Source organism: Triplophysa dalaica, chromosome 7 (assembly GCF_015846415.1).
Source record: "Triplophysa dalaica isolate WHDGS20190420 chromosome 7, ASM1584641v1, whole genome shotgun sequence".
NCBI classification, from domain to species: Eukaryota; Metazoa; Chordata; class Actinopteri; order Cypriniformes; family Nemacheilidae; genus Triplophysa; species Triplophysa dalaica.
The window spans coordinates 23,096,540-23,113,819 of NC_079548.1; the positions used below are offsets into that span (position 1 = coordinate 23,096,540).

Genomic DNA, 17,280 nt, shown 5'->3' on the forward strand with positions numbered 1-17,280 from the left:
TCTTACACTTAAGAATAAGAGTGATTCAGAAAGGTTCATTAATGTTAAGACTAGGTCTTAGTTCCTAAATTATTTAAGAGAGCTGAAGAGGTCTCCTTATCTAGGTTAAAGGTAAAAAGATGCCAGTACAGAGGCAGATACCGTGGACTTTACAAACAAAGAAACAATTTGTTGGAATGATATGATGACGGAATTTAATAAAATAAAAAATATATGAACAAAAACAGGTTAAATCCATTCTTTAAGGATTTGCAGCTTTGGTCTTTTCTTTATATAGCCTACAGCTGTGCGTGTAATAGGATGTGATTCAGCAACTTAATTATTTAAATTAACTGTTCACTTTTAAAATGTATGAAATCAAGCCAAAACGGATACATATTTATAATTTTTTTGTGCCAAATACATTTTTGAAATGCATCTCTGTCACCATTTCTGTTTGAAAAATGTCATTGCATTTAACTTCATACGGGTAGTAAACCGATGAAAAATTTCCAACAAAATCGTACAGCTCAATATATCAATCGATATTATAAGCTTGTCGTTGCAAATCCGGAGAAGTTAGGCGGACAGTTTTCACACTCACTTTTATGTACTTGCCCAATACTACATTTTGGTTTATTTTACCCAAATAAGTTATGGATTGCAGCTGAATATATAAATTAATAAAGAAATATATATCAATGTAATGACTGAATTAGATTATTAATAAATGGTGTAATGCTGCTCTCCCTATTGGCAGGCTCAGGTGGGTCACACACCGGACGCGAAGCCAGGCAGTGTAATGCTATTGTTTGATAGAATCAACATACTGATTTCTATGAGTGTAGACACAACGGCGCTGCTATTACGCGCGTGTCGGCGACCTATGCTACAACTTAGGATGCTGTTCTGAGTCCTGCAGGGACACAACGTGCCACGCTTAATTTAACATCAAATTAGATGTTCTTTGACTGAGATCATCTTTAATATACACACTGACCATAGACTGCAAGATGTATTTATCTGTTTGGGAATAACAGAATAACAGCGCATCAATACAGAAAACCTCTTGATTAGGCTACATTAGCAGAGTAGTCCTGGACGCGACGCTACACGGCTCGGCGCTTCCGCATCCAGTGGGCGACCCCCTTCAGAGGTCAAGAGGGGCCATTTTGTGTTTAAATCATGTAGTCCATAATTTACAACACTTAAAGGGATAGTTCAGCCAAAAACTACAATTTGCCTTTTATTTTCTCACCCTCAGGCCATCCGAGATGTACGTGACCTTTTTTCTTGAGTAGAACCATAAAGAAGATTGTTTGGTAAATCTGCAGCCCTCTCTGCTTCATATAACGGGAGTATATGAGGTCCACCTGACAAAGAGTTCCTCAAGCACATAATTCCAAAAAGCGGCTCCTGGCGATTAATGTTTCGTGAAGCGAATCGCTTGATATTTTCATAAAACTGAACGTCATTTTTAATAATATTAGCCATAATGTGCAATTTTCTTCTTGAAGTATTTGGTGGCAGATGGAATACCAGCGCCTTGTACATTTAGAGCTACCTGCAGAAAGGGAGTGTTGAGACTGTACAGTATGGCTAATATTATAAAAAATGACGTTCAAATTTATTAAAATATCGAGCGAGTCACTTCACGAAACATCAATATGTCGCCAGGAACCGCTTTTTGGAATTATGTGCTTTAGGAACTCTTAAACGATGGACCCCATATACTCCCGTTATATGAAGCAGAGAGGGCTTCATATAAGAAAAAATGTCACCTACATCTCGGATGGCCTGAGGGTGAGTTAATAAATGAGAAATTGTGCCAATACAAAGTTATTGGTTTCAACAAAAGTTAGTTCACTTAAATAATCGATAGCTGCAATCCTAATTGAAAGGTGTTTGTGTAAGTTAAGTGAGAGTAAATGACTCAAATTTTTATTTTGGATAAACTCCCGTCGTCTCATGGCACACTTTGGTAACACCACAGCTCTATTGCTGTCGTTCTCATATGGCACATGCTTTTTTGGGTTAAATGTCCTTCCACTTGAGGGAATAACAGCAGTTAGCGAGTGAATTGTAAATATCGCCACATGAAAGGAACCGAGCGGCTGGTCTGATAACATTGTTGACTAGTTAGCTATAGGAAGGGGAAAGGGGGAAATCTCATGAGAACCATCTGCCTCTACAGAGAATAAAACACACAGTCTCATACGGCTCTTTTGGTGATAAACATGGGAACTGCCAATACAGTTGCTTGTCAAAAAAAGCAATTACACAACAATCATGTCTAAAATGACTTAACAAGTAAATAAACTGCAACGCTCTACTAAATATGAAGACTTTTTTAAATAATAACTCACACAGCAGAAACCAATGAATTATTTTTATTTGTAAAATTGCACACTGCCGGCAAGTAGAGGAACAGTTTACACAAAAAATGAAAATTCTGTAATCGTTTACCCACGTTCATGTTGTTTCAAAACCATATGAAATAAAAGCAGAAGAATGGTCGCAAATAAATGGATCAAGCTCTAATAACGGAACCATAAACGTATAGTACCATTAATTAAAGATTTATGTGATCGATTCTCGAGTTGCATCCGAAATCGCATACTGTGACATTACGTACTGAATTTGAGCGTTTAAACAGTATGTTCTGTATAGTATGAGCAATTCAGACATACTGCATCCGTCATGTTTTATTGTCATGTGAGCTCTTTGACCTATGACATAATAACAACTACATGTACGTAGGCCTTGAAAAAAACATAATTTAACAACAATAAATTCATTTATCAGTAATTACATTTGAAAAACAGACATCCGCCTTAAAGTTTTCGCCTATTTTTATTTGATTTCCTTTTGAAACGTGACTGTTGATCAGCTCCCGTGGCATCATGGGAAAGAGAAGTGTCCACCCAATGCACCTGAATGCACACTCACAAATTTCGGCAGAAGCAGAAGACCATCCAGGTTCTTCTCGCCTACTGTTCTTTTAAAACCGTACAACAGCTTTGTGTAAGGAAATACTTGAAAGACGCAGACTTGGCAAACTTCATCAAATTAATTTCTCCTTAAAATGTGCATAGCAATGGACAAATAAATAAATGAATAAAATAGCCATTTATTTATTTTTTCTTCTTAATAATTGGATTATACAATATGAAACGATTTGACATTTCTGTCTGGTTAGCACCAACACTACATTTTATTGCCAGAGGAAAACTGGCAATGTACTATAGTGTAAAAATAATATCCATGAAAAAGATCTGTAAAGCTGAAAAAGTGCACATATAAAAAAAGAGCTAAAGGGAAAAGAGCATATAACAGAACTGTTTTTATGTGCAATATGCATCTGACAGTCAACAAACAACTAAAACAAATAAACAATAACAGGAGTTTCATTTTGGGGTAATCTATGGTTTTAAAGGGGACATTCTTTTGCCGTTTTTTAGGCTTTGATTATGTTTTTTTAGTGTTTAACAATGGATGTTCGTGTTTCTAATAAAAAAAATGGTTTATATTTCACATATTTCAAGTCTTTTGTTCTCCGCTGTCCCTCTTCTCACAAAACGCCTAGATTTCCTCCGGTCTATATAAGGTCCCTCCTTCCGAAACGCTCTGATTGGTAAAGCTGACCAGGTCTGTCATGATTGGTTCCCCTCTTAGAGTGTGTGAAGTAGTCCCATCCATACCATAACAGCGAGCTTCTGCTTCTCAAGCTGTTGTGATTGGTCAGTCCCCCTCTCAGTGCACGTGTCTTCATAAATTGTTAGCAATAAACAGTAACAATGGCGTCAACTTCACTTTATCAGCTAAAAACATGTGGATCGATCGAAATGTTACTGAGGTCTGCTAGTGCATGAGCAAACATCAATCTTTGTTAGAGATCTAAAAAAAAATCCTACTATGACGAGGGAAATGACACCGGACCGATTGGGTCAGAACAGTTATATTAATTAACACTTATAACAGAAGTGTTAGTTTTGCCTTTTTATGTTGGACCCGAGTTGGATAATAAAACAAGCAGATTGACCAGGAGACATTTGCAAGCAGGACTTCAAAGGAGGTTTTATAGAAGTGTTTTTGAGGTAGACACACACACAATATCAGTGTATTACACAGAACAGCTTTCACAGCCGATGTTAAAGTGATGAAAGCTGTTATTTGACCGTTGGTTATCTGAGAATGTGTGTAGCTGAATTCTTATTACCAGCTGTAGGACTTTGATGAAAGTGAAAGTAGTTTAGCTTCTCAAAGGTAGACATCGCCCCTTTTTGGCATGTTCCTTTGGGCGGAGGTTATTATTATTGTTAAAGACAATATCATGCTTGGCACTGAACTTTGAGCTTTGGTCATTTTGCAGGTATAACTCCTGCTCTAAGAGCAACATTACACACTAACTAAAGGTTGAAAAATGCGATTGAGGAGAATTTCCGCTTTAATATTTTTCATATTGGCAAAAGCAAGACATGGTTGTCAAAAGTAAAGGATTTATTAAGTGCCTTGAGCACAGCTCAGCACCTGCTCAATTATTTACCTGTGAATTCTGAACATCAATCATTATTGTAATGGAGTAGGCGGGGCGAGACCGTGGTTCGAGACTGGTGATTAATTGTTAATGAGCGCCAGCTGTGCGGGCACCGGTCTTGTATCACGTAGGAGATCGGGAACATATAAGAGAGCGAGCGACCGGACCGTCGATGAGAGAGGACCGGGCCTGAACATGTTTATGTTTGTATTTATGTTTTATTCGCTGGCAGTCGTCCGTGAGGGGCTGCTGGCTGTCTTTCTACTTTGTCTTTATTTTGATTAAATGTTTAAATGTTTGCCAGTTCCCGTCTCCTTTCTTCCCTATCTTGAATTTTGTTACAATTATATTCTGATAGCAGCACTCAGTCCTGTTTATTGTCACGGGTCTGTTATGTTCTGTTTTGACTTAGTTCTGTGTTCCCCTGCTTGTGTTCATTCATTAGTTTCCATAGATGTTAATTAGTCCCACACCTGTTTCTGTTTCCCTTGATTATGTTTCCCTGTGTATTTAAAGTCCAAGTGAAATTAAAATGTCTATTTTTCCTGAAATATTGCAGGGATTACTGTAAATAGTTTATCAATGTGGGTCATTCTCTTCCCAATGTGGGTCTTCCCCGGGGTCTCCTCCCGGTGGGACATGCCCGGAACACCTTCCCGGGAAGGCGTCCAGGGGGCATCTGGAAAAGATGCCCGAGCCACCTCAGCTGTCCCCTCTCGATGTGGAGGAGCAGCGGATCTACTCTGAGCTCCTTCAGAGTAACCGAGCTTCTCACCCTATCTCTAAGGGATCGCCCAGCCACCCTGTGGAGAAAGCTCATTCCGGCCGCCTTTATCCGGGATCTTGTCCTTTCGGTCATGACCCACAGCTCATGACCATAGGTGAGAGTGGGAACGTAGATTGACCGGTAAATCGAAAATCTTCTTCACCACGACAGACCGGTACAGCGACCGCATTACTGCAGAAGCTGCACTGATCCGTCTGTCAATCTCCCGTTCCATCCTTCCCTCACTCGTGAACAAGACCCCCAGATACTTGAACTCCTCCACTTGAGGCAGGAACTCTCCACCTACCTGAAGTGAGCAAGCCACCCTTTTCCGACTGAGAACCATGACCTCAGATTTGGAGGTGCTGATTCTCATCCCAGCCGCTTCACACTCGGCTGCAAACCGTCCCAGTGCATGCTGAAGGTCCTGGTCTGATGGGGCCAGCACAACGACATCATCCGCAAAGAGCAGAGATGAAATCGTGTGGTTTCTCCTGTTTGTTTATTAAATACACTTCCTGATTATTATTATTTTGGCATATTTGTACGCTTAAAAGATTCCGATCATCAAACTAATTTCAATATTACACAAAGAAAACCAGAGTAAATATAAAGTGGGGGTTTTAAATGAGGGTTTTATTTATTAAGGGAAAAAACTATCCAAGCACTTCTGACCCTTTGTGAAAAAGTAATTGCCCCCTAAACATAATAAGTTGTTGTGCCAGCCTTGGCAGCGACAACTGCAATCAAGCGTTTACGAGGGTCTTTCACATCGCTGTGGAGGAATTTTGGCCCTTGTTCTTTGCAGAATTGTTTTAATTCAGTCACATTGGAGGAGTTTCGAGCATGAACAGCCTTTTTAAGGTCAGGCAACAGCATTTCAATTGGATTTAAGTCCGAGCTTTAACTAGGTCACTCCAAAACCTTTATTTTGTTTTTTTAAGTCATTCAGATGTGGACTTGTAGGTGTGTTTTGGATCATTGTTCTGCTGCATAACCCAAGTGCGTTTAAGCTTGAGGTCGATGGCCAGACATTCTCTTTTAGGATTTTCTGGTGGAGCCCAGAATTCATGGTTCCATCGATTATGGCTGCAAAGCATCCCAGACCATCACACTACCTCCACCATGTTTGACTGTTGGTATGATGTTCTTTTTATGAATACTGTGTTAGTTTTACGCCAGATGTAACGGGACTCACACCTTCCTAAAAGTTCAATCTTTGTCTCATCAGTCCACAGAATATTTGCCCAAATGTTTTGGGGATCATCAAGATGTTTTATAGAAAATGTGAGACGAGCCTTTGTGTTCTTTTTGGTCTGCAGTGTTTTTTTGCCTTGGAACTCTCCCATGGATGCCATTCTCTTTCTCATTATAGAATCATGAACACTGACCTTATCTGAAGCAAGAGAGACCTACAGTTCTTTAGATGTTGTTCTTGGATCTTTTATGTCCTCCTGGACGAGTCGTTGTTGTGCTCTTGGAGTAATTTTGGTAGGCCGGCCACTCCTGGGACGGTTTACCACTGTTCCACTCTTTCTCCATCTGTGGATAATGGCTCTCACTGTGATTCGCTGGAGTTTCAAAGCCTTAGAAACGGATTTGTAACCCTTTCTAGACTGACATTTTAATTCCTTTGTTTCTCATCTGTTCTTGAATTTCTTTAGATTGCGACATGATGTGTTGCTATTTGAGATATTTTAGACTACTTCACTTTGTCAGACAGGTTCTACTGAAGTGATTTCTTGATTCAACAGGTCTGCCAGTATTTATGCTTGAGTGTGGCAAGTGAAATTTAACTCAGTTATTCAATTCATCACAGTTAATTCATGATGTAGCAAGGGGGGCGATTACTTTTTCACATAGGGTCAGAAATGTTTGGATTGTTTTTGACTTAAATAAATAAAACCATCATTTAAAAAAGAACTTTGTATTTACTCTGGTTTTCTTTGAGTAATATAAAAAATAGTTTGATGATCTGAATCATTAAAGCTTGACAAATATGCAAAATAACAAAAAATCCGGAAGAGGGCAAATACTTTTTCACATCACTGTATATGATGGATTTATAGGAGGAGCTATATAGATAAATAGACCAATTTTACAATGTAATATGACTGAATTTTTTGTTCTCTCAATGTAATATTCATCTGGTCTTCAAATATCATTTATGCTGCTAAATATCCCTTTGCTTTTGTTCATGAAAAATGTAATTCTTCATTCAAGACTGCACTGAATATTAATAGCTGGTCCTTTTGTAATGTAAAAAGCATTTTGATTTTTAAATCAAGTGTCACTATTAAATTGAGCTAAATCATCCGACTCCACATTGAACTCTAGCACAATATGGCTAATGATGATCTGAAAGCAAATGTATCTGCCGAACAACGAGGTACGAGAACAGGTCACACATCTGTGCGCTTCTGAAGGACATGCGGACAAAAGCAGTCCTCTAATAATACAGAACAAAAATGACATTCGTAGAGACAAAGAGAGATGCTTTCCCAACCGAGACAGAGGGAAAGAAATTGCACACCTCCCGGACGCAGCGGCTTCAGAGAGGCTTGAGAACGGTATTCTTCAGAAGAAGGTTAAGGCAGTCTGACCCTGACCTACATACACACTGTAGCTTTTCAACAGTTGTGGAAATACCTTTAAGAGGAAAAGAGGTCTTCCGAGTCTCTTCAGCCGGAGAAAATGTATTTGATGCATTTCAGCTCATTCAAGGTGCAAATTCAATGTTCAACTTTTAATGACCCAAACAAAGAGCTACTTTTTCATAGTTTTGTACTTTTCAGGGATGTCACAAGCTCTATATATCCAGTTTAGAGTTAATGAAGAACAATCCAGAAAGGTGGAGTTTGGAGTCATGTGTGTCTATTAATGACGGTTACAATTAAAATGCATTGGGCTTCTGGATAATAACCCCTCAGAGAACCATTTAAAACGAGACCTCCGTTAGTTCTCTCTCTCTCCGCCACTTACTTAGTCTACAAACATCCCTTGGCTTCCGTTCTCTGCAATGACTGATGGGATACTCGTCTCAATATACATTCCAACCAACAAATAAAATGAAAGTCATCATTTACCAGCCGTACGCGACATCCTTTGACAGTAAGTAAATGTGTTCAATAGCCTTTCACTCGAGTCGTCCCCCACTTTTATGAGTAGATTTGATTAAACCACTTATCAAACCCACCATCCCCCAGGATCCTTCGCTCATATCGCTTCCGCTCATGTGCCAGACCTGCATTTACATCTCTAAGCAGAAGTCTTCTTTAATAGAGAGTACGTCTTTTTGCTTGATGTAATAAAATTAAGAGCAAATGACCGTAAGTGTCAGGTTAATATGGATGTTAAGGCCCTTAATGCCAGAGTAATTCAAAACGACGTGGCCTTGATCTAGCCTCAACTTTTAATGTCCATTAGCCCATTTAGAGCGCCATATTCCATTACCGTCCCCCTAGAGCTCAGTACCGCCACACACACTGGCGTCGCTGTCCACTCCGCATGTTTTGTAGCCCTGTAAATTTCCTACTGACATACGCATGGCACTTCTGGTAATAAAAATTAATGTCAGTATATTATACGGCCGTCACAATGTGCCTTTAAAAGGAACGTACGGGAAACTGATGTAATGTGATAAGCGCATTATTTTTTAAAACAATTCCAGAGGCATGTTGCGCTAATGTGATTTGGGAGTCGGGGAGATCCGATCGTATGTTGCAAATATTCCTTCAGCGGAGATATGCAGTTGTACACGTGCGCGGAGAGGCATCATGGGAGATCTGTTTAGTGAAGAAGGTTACCGGCGGAGTCAATGTGGGCATCTCCTGTAAGGCATTACCATATTCTGTCAGCTCAAACACCCTTTAGTCTCACTTTAAGAAACTTAATTTATCCCCAGAAGACCTTCGAGAGTCAGTGCTGTAAAATTAATTACATTTCGTGATTTTCTAATAAAGTCAGGGGGGAGCTCGGTTTAATTTGGCAGGTCCACAGTTGTGATACTATCACTCTTCAACATGTTGCAGGCTCCAGAGTATATTACAGTCCAAGTTAAGTAGAGCCACACTTTAATTCACATCAGACCAGCCAAACTGAGATGAACTTTAAACAAAATATGTAAAACAGAGGTCTGTATGGCTGGCCTATCAAGTTATGACAGGATCGCCTTAAAGTAGTAGTTCACTTTCAAAATAAATTTTCATGATCATTAACTCTCACCCCCATGTTATCAAAGATGTTTATATTTTTATTTTAGTCGAAAAGAAATGAAGGTTTTTCATGAAAACATTCCAGGATTTTTCTCCATATAGTGGACTTCAATGGACTCCAAATGGTTGAAGGTCAAAACTACAATTTCAGTGCAGCTTCATAGGGCTTTAAACCATACCAGACAATGAATAAAGTTCTTATCTACTGAAACGATCGGTCACTTAATGACTTCACTTAATATGTAGTTATGTTGAAAATGTACACGTTCAACTTTGGACACTGACTCTGTACTTCCGCCTACGTCAAGCGTGACCTTTTCAATGTAATTATATATTTTGTAAAGTCATGAACGCACATCAAGGATCAAGGGGACCATTTGTGTTTATAAAGCGTTTACATTTTTTTCTTTTTAAATGACCGATCGTTTCACTAGATAAGTCCTTTATTCATCTTCACATATAATTTTTGATTCATTCTGTAACAATATTTTTCCCAAATTTCAAATGAAAAGCTTCTATTTGCGTTTATTTACAGAAAATGAGAAACCGGTCAAAAGAAAAGAAATGCTCTGTATTTTTTTCAGACATCAAATATTATTCGTTTATTTTCACTTTTAATCAATACAACAGTAATATTTCTACATGTATTAAGGAAAGGTTAAAATTTATTTTTATGTGATAAGTTTTTCATGTGTTTTGTCATGCTATCTGTCTTTCACCCTGCTATTGGAAGACTTTGTCACTCCTGTGGTTTAATTTTTTTTAATTCAACAGACACTGGACTGGAATGAGTCGACCACGATACATCTGGACATGATGATTACATGGAAATTTTTAATTTTCCCCGGCTGTATATATATATACTGTTATCAATATCATATATAAATTACTTATACTGGCCACCCCTACAGGTAAGCTTGTGTTTCATTTAACATGGAGAGAACTAATCCAGAGATTTCCCCTCTCGGCTTTATAAACTGGTTTATCAAGGTCGATACTAGACAAGGAGCTTTAGGAGAAATAATGGGGCTGCAGGGGAAAGTCTAAGAAATGGGACACGGACAGTAGAAAAGTCGATAAAAGATCTGGCCTGTAAAACTAAAAGCTGTTATTTGTATGATAATCCATAGCCCGGTATCATTGCTGAGCTGCCGGCAGCCGGAGTCCCACTCCACCTGTTTAGACCACCAGCTCCTCCGGTGAAGCACTCTCGCCATGCAGGTGTGTGACTGAGCATGATAGATGCGGTGTGTTTGAGTTTGTTTGTGTGTTTGTGCCACAGAAAGGCTTGAGAGCGATTGAGGCCACACATTCCTCCGAGGCGGTCGATGTTGATTTTATCATTTTGTATGTGATTGAATGGCATTTCTGCAAGGGTACAAGTAAATCAAAGATAAAGACTAGCATTTGTGTTCTCTCGCTCGATCTAAACTCCGGGAGCTTTATTTTAAGCCTGGTTTAAAGCAAAAGGCCACGCTGTTCTTTTTACCAAGTAAAAATACTAATATTTTGTTATAATATACAGTTTTCTTACCTCACTTCTTGACTGACTTTCAAATGATTCGTTCATTGAATCATCCATCTTATCCCTTCCTTTCCTCTAGCCTAGTCTGATGTGATTGGTCAGATGGTCTAGTCTGCTGTGATTGGTCTACCGCGAATGAGGCTCACAAGCTACACTGTTTGGGGGAGAAGAGTGAAGTTCGTGGGAAGTCCTAGTAAAATGTAGGCGGGGACTATATGTTTTGATGTAAATCCGTGGCGGTTCAGACTAGGGGCGACTCGTTTACGTGATTCAGAGTCGACTCCCTTTTTTCCAAGCCAACAGCTTTGTTGTTCATTCCCCTTCAGCTTTACAACTTGGCAGACTGCTCACTTTCAAACACGGCAACATTACTCACTGCATGAAATTTAATTTACATGATCTCGTAACATGTACTATTTAATGATATTGTATGTGATATTTCATTAAGAGCGTTCCAAATGTCTGTGTTGTTTGGTTACATGCAAACCTTGATGCTCTATTGCTAGAACACTTTATATGAATTAATAGGCCAAATGTTTTTAAAACATAAGTTGCTCATTAATGGTTTGTATATAGAACTGTTGTGTAAATATTGAGGTTAATGCTTTATATCAACATGGATGTCATCACTCGAGGTACCAATCACACCTGTGTTGATGTTCAGTACATCAGCAAATTCTGTTGTAATGTGAGATTAAAGGGACGGTTCACCCACAAATACTAATTCTGTCATAATTTATTCACTATTGTGTCTCTGTGAAGCACAAAAGAAGATGTTTTGAGAAATGTTTCTGTGTTTTTGTGTGCATACAATGGAAGTCGATGTAGTTTGGTTCCCATCGTTCTTCTTTTGTGTTCTGCTGAAGAAAGAAAGTCATACAGGTTTGAAATGATACAAGGGTGATGACCAAATGTATTTATTTTGGGTGAACTATGACTTCAATGCTGGTGGGGTGGGTGGCTGGGTTAATCTCTCAGCAAACCGACATAATTTCGTCAATTCTAATTGATGATGCTAATAGCACAGAAACAGACTTTATTTTTTATAAATGTACAATTTTGACACCTAGGGTAAATCAGATTTCTGGATAATGTCTGTTGAATTGGTTTCGCTAGAACCTTCCAGCTGGAGATGAGGGTGTCTGGCACTGGCTCTTGCGAGACTGAGTTTTGGCTCACTTCCTGTATCTGCTGCTACACAGGACCACATTTCCAGCCCTGATGGGAATGATGATAACTACCATACAGAGACCAAATGTGCTTTTAGTCGTGTACTATGTTAATTACTTCTGGGAATCCATATAAGTCATTAAAGCCAAACTCTTGTTTATCTTTTGAAATTAAATAATTGATTAACTCGTTTTTTTAAACCAACATGCTTGCGTTTGTACTATAATGCTTTGGAGGAAATTACGGAGGCAGTTTCTGGCATGACTAGAGCGCTTCCAAAGCCACTGCAATGTTATCAATTTATATGCATTTTTATGAGCACACCCGTTTTTTGAAATTGTGTTATATTTAGGATAAATGTATCTGTTGTGTGTAAAAATTGGTTACCAACATTCTGTAGAATATCTTCATTTGTGTTCTGGAGAAGTGATAAAGTCATACAGGTTTGGAATGACATGAAGGCGAATAAATTATTTAAGAATGATCCTTTTTAGGGTGAAATATCCCTTTAAAATGGAAATTCTTAACTTTTGCCTCTCTATTGCCATCTCTGTTTCAAACATTAAAATTCAGGTTAGTTATTTTTGTTTATTTGTTAATCAAAAGTAAAAAATAGTTAAAAGTTACAGATCACACCTTTAAAGTCCCTGTGAACTGTATATTGAGATCGTTTTTACTTCCGTATTTTGACACATTTCCAGGTTAAATGGAATTTCGATGAGAAAAATAGTGGACGTGGCTTGCGTTTTCCACTGCGATTTGATTGGATGTATAAAAACTGGCATTGCATTTTGAAATGGAACTGGTAGCAGACTGACGGTTGAAGGGGAGGAGTTAACGGATGCTCCGCCCAAGCCGTCTAACATACGTCAAGATGAGTCGTCAGGAAAACGAAAGTGGATTTTCAGATTTGAATTGAAGATTATGAATGTATAAAGAGAATGACCTACATTGATAAGCTATTTGCAATAAACGCTGCAATATGTTTTGCAATAGGGATTGTAATTTTAAATTCACTGGCTGCTGTTTTCAAAAGACTTTTCAAATACTACAGAATACAATACTCCTTTACAGAACACCAATGTACTTACTCTTAATCTCTTGTATTTTGATTTGACTACCACATTTTCAAAGAACTGGTAATCGCAAATATATGCTTAACGTGAAGAGGCACTTTAATAGTCTGCATAAACATACAGAGCGCAGCAATACAGGACTCGTCACGGGAAACAAGCTAAGTTTAAAGGACAACAATGTTTAGCGAGAACCAAGAGGACATGAGTGGCAACATAGCGCTGCAGAGCACATATGCGTAGGCACGCGTTTACATGCGAGCGTGTGAGCCAGAGACTTGCGTGGGATGGAGACTGAGGACTAAGTGTGAGATTAATAGAAGCGTGACTTGCGAGACATGTAGGACAAGCTCTGGCTGAGTCGACTGCTGAATTAACCTGTCTGTCAGTATTAATCTGTTCTGGGCCCCCAAGAATTTAATGCTTTCTGGTCAAACCTAATCAAGCCCATTCCCTCCGACACAGCGTCTGTCAGGTATTTCCCTCAAATAGATACTTGTTCCTCCCCAGAGTCTCCTTTTTATCTTCTGCTGCTAACAGAGAAGCCTGATGTAGGTGGGATTACTCCAGTCAATGGAAGCCTACGCATATCTAGCCGACCAGACACTGTTCACGTTTGTAACGATATGCATGCAGGATGCGATAATGGCGACACATAGTGAGGAACACCATGACTGTGTAAACAGAAGCATTGTATCAAAAGAAGGTTCTCTGGAGATTTTTCAGTAGAAAAACATACATTGCATTGCAGCTAAATGTTCTCCTTAAAAGCAATAGCTCACTTGATTTTGTTTTTATTATTTACCCTCCCCCATTGATTGATTATTGATGCAACAAAAACTTGTTCATATTTTCTTAGCTTTAACATAAAATTTTGTAAACAAACTCTTCAATTGTGTGTTTTGTGCGACTGTTCAAATGTATTTAAATCAGCCACCTCATAAAAAACCTTATACATTTGAATAAGATCGGTCTGGAATAAAGGAAAACAGTTTTGCTCTAAACGCCTTGTCAAGTTTTATGGGTCTATAAAGCCCATTGCACATAGAATCTGAAAATTCTGTTCGAAATTTTCACATACAAAAAAAAAATACGACCTTACACTTACACTAACACTTACACACTGCCTCCAATATTTTCGTTAGTCGTAAAAAATTCAGATTGGTTTCGATTTTCTGCGTTTTTCGCATATGGATTTTGAAAGGTGTTTTGACAATTCAGAGACACCGTACAAACGAGCGCCAAATACGAAAAAACTGATACGAAAATTTCGGACTATATGTGCAAAGACCTTTAGGTTTAAATTTTACCACATTTTCTTAGCTTTAACATAAAATTTGCCTACTTGGTATAATTAGCAGCTTTTTTAAAGGATTAGTTAACCCATTTGAAAATCATCATAGCTTACCCTCATGGCTTCCCAGATGCACATGACCCAGTTGAACACCAAACATTTTATTAAATAATAAACTAGCTACCATACCAGTAACTAGCGGTCATGTGCATGTTTCATCACAAGACCAGCAAAAACCCATTAGATCCCGACATACCACCACATTTCAACTAACCCCTCACGAGGTGTATGCTTCCATGGTTAAATCATGAATAAATCATCAGATGAGCTTAAAATATAAATCATCTTCTCTTACAAAAGTATTGATTCGCTTCAAAAGAGATGCATTAAACCACTGGAGTCTTTTTTATTACCGTACTATTGGATGTACAATATATGCTTTTTGGAGCTTCACCATGTTGGCTACCATATAAGACAACATTATGGCATTTTAATATAAAATAATTTGCTCGTATTCAGCCGACTAAAGGAAGTCATTCACATATGGGATGGCATTAGGGTGAGTAAACCATAAACTATAATTTTCATATTTAGGTGTACTCTTTTTGTGCGATGTCCCTCGGGGTGTCAGGTTGACCACGTTTGTGTGTCACACACACACACACACACAGAATTCATTTGTAGGTTTTATTCAGACTCATTAATCACTGGGTTGTCTGAACAGGAAACAAGCTTCTGTACTACAAAACAAATCCACAGGGAGATTTAAAAAAACGATGCCGCTTGCCACCTCCGCACGCTCTCTAATAGACAAATAACATAATCAATCCCCAGTAGGTGAGTGTGATGAGATGATTTTGGAAATAACATCCCTCTGAAATTGTCAAATTGAGGCTGTTTCGTGTGAGAAATGATCACCAGAAGTAGTTCACAAAGACGTGTCCCCTACTTTTAACCCCTTTACGGATGAGCTCTCGCCAATTAGTGCATTTTAAACGCCCACTCAGAACGACCGGCGGAGAGAGGGAGAACTCATTCTTATCTTTCTAAAGGACTACAGAGTTTTGGTCTTCGTTCCTCACCTAGCAACGGAGTGTCAAGCATATAATGCAGATTTTAATTTTCCATTAGTCTCACTCAGTGGAATATTTGACTTGCGCGTGCAAATTTAAGTGCATTTGCTCTGCCATTTATAATATCTCTATTACACTCATCTGATAAAAGCATGGATACAAGTAAAGGAAAACATGCTTTAGATCATATGTAATTGACATTTTAATCACAAATCTTGTTGAACAGTTTGTATTCTCATCCATTGTTGTTTAACATGATTAACAGAGCATGAAATAGATCATATAATCCGAAAGAAAACAAACAAAAAGCAGATCTGTTTAATAAACAAATGTGATTTAAGACTAGCTTAACTTTCATTATCATCTCGCACCAGATGTAGGCTTTTATAAAAATTCAAATATTTGTTGTTTTTCTCTATTTGCTGTCTGTAAAATGGCTGTTGAACAAGTCATAGAGATCAAAGTGTGACCAGATTACATTAAACAGCTACGTAAGGACAAACACAAAACACTCTCGAAACCTAGTTAACTGCATACATTGAAAGTATTTTTGGGCATTCCCAAATGCTCACTACGTTTTGAAACACTGCCAGAATGTATAATATGTGTTGTCGTACGACTGGTCATGCAAATACAAATATGATAGCTATTAAAAACAACTTAACTCATATTTACATTGACACCAGCACTAATAGCCAACTAATGTTCTCAATAACAGAAATACAATTGATATCACTAATATTAATAATAATGCTATCAGTAATGCTCTTCCTATAATATTATTTTTCTCTAGAATCTTAACACAATACTCCAACTGCATAATATTGCACAAATGGGCACACTAATAATACTACTCACTATCACTACTAATAACGAAAATACGAATACAGATAACACTAAATGTCCTTTACATATATATTCGTGCTAAATTTCCCAATAGTTATAATATTTCTAATACTAACAAACATGAATGCTCAAATTATCGTCATTACTAATACTACCAGTTTTTAAACACTATCAGTACTGATAATAATGCTCATACTAAAACTAAAAATGATTTATACTTATAGTAAATTATTGCACAGTGCATTCCGTCCATATGTTAACTCCTTCATTTTTAAAGCACATAAATGAACAGAAGCATGAGTGGTTCTAATTGCCTACCTGTCGTCCGTCTGCCAGTCCCCGAGCAACAGGTCTCGGAACCGGTACCGCGGCGGCAGCGGCAGCACCTCCTTCTCCAGCTCCACCATTGTCAGCACCGAGCTCTCAAACGAGCACTAATCGCCGCGTAATAAAGATTCAAACGCCGTCCTTTAGCCCTCCGATGCGATTTTTTCAGGTGGCACACATGTATGAAGTGCTGTCATCACTCAAAATCACACAATGAAACAGATCCACTATCACAGCTGAGCAACTGGTGCCTCCTCCCGCAACACAGATGAAACACACGGCACCTGGACATCCCGCTGCATTGCTGAGCCAAGCACGAGTGCTTCGGTTTAAATCAGCTGTAATAGTTGCCAGATGTTGCGGTCATGTCTTATTTCATCACTGTCCTGTATTGATTTGAGCGGCGAAGGTAATGCAGAGCATTGCGCTGTAACTCCTCCGATGTAATGTGGCAATCGAGAGGGTGGGCAAGTTAA

At 38.5% G+C, this 17,280-nt stretch overlaps 1 protein-coding gene across 1 annotated transcript in view; it reads right to left on the reverse strand.

Moving 5' to 3' along the window:
* Window positions 1-17,280, reverse strand: part of LOC130426475 (potassium channel subfamily T member 2) — a 75,395-nt gene that overhangs the window by 56,455 nt on the left and 1,660 nt on the right. The window contains exon 3 of the mRNA XM_056753280.1: window positions 16,796-16,875. Coding sequence (XP_056609258.1) covers window positions 16,796-16,875 — 80 coding nt within the window. The remainder of the gene's footprint in view (window positions 1-16,795; window positions 16,876-17,280) is intronic.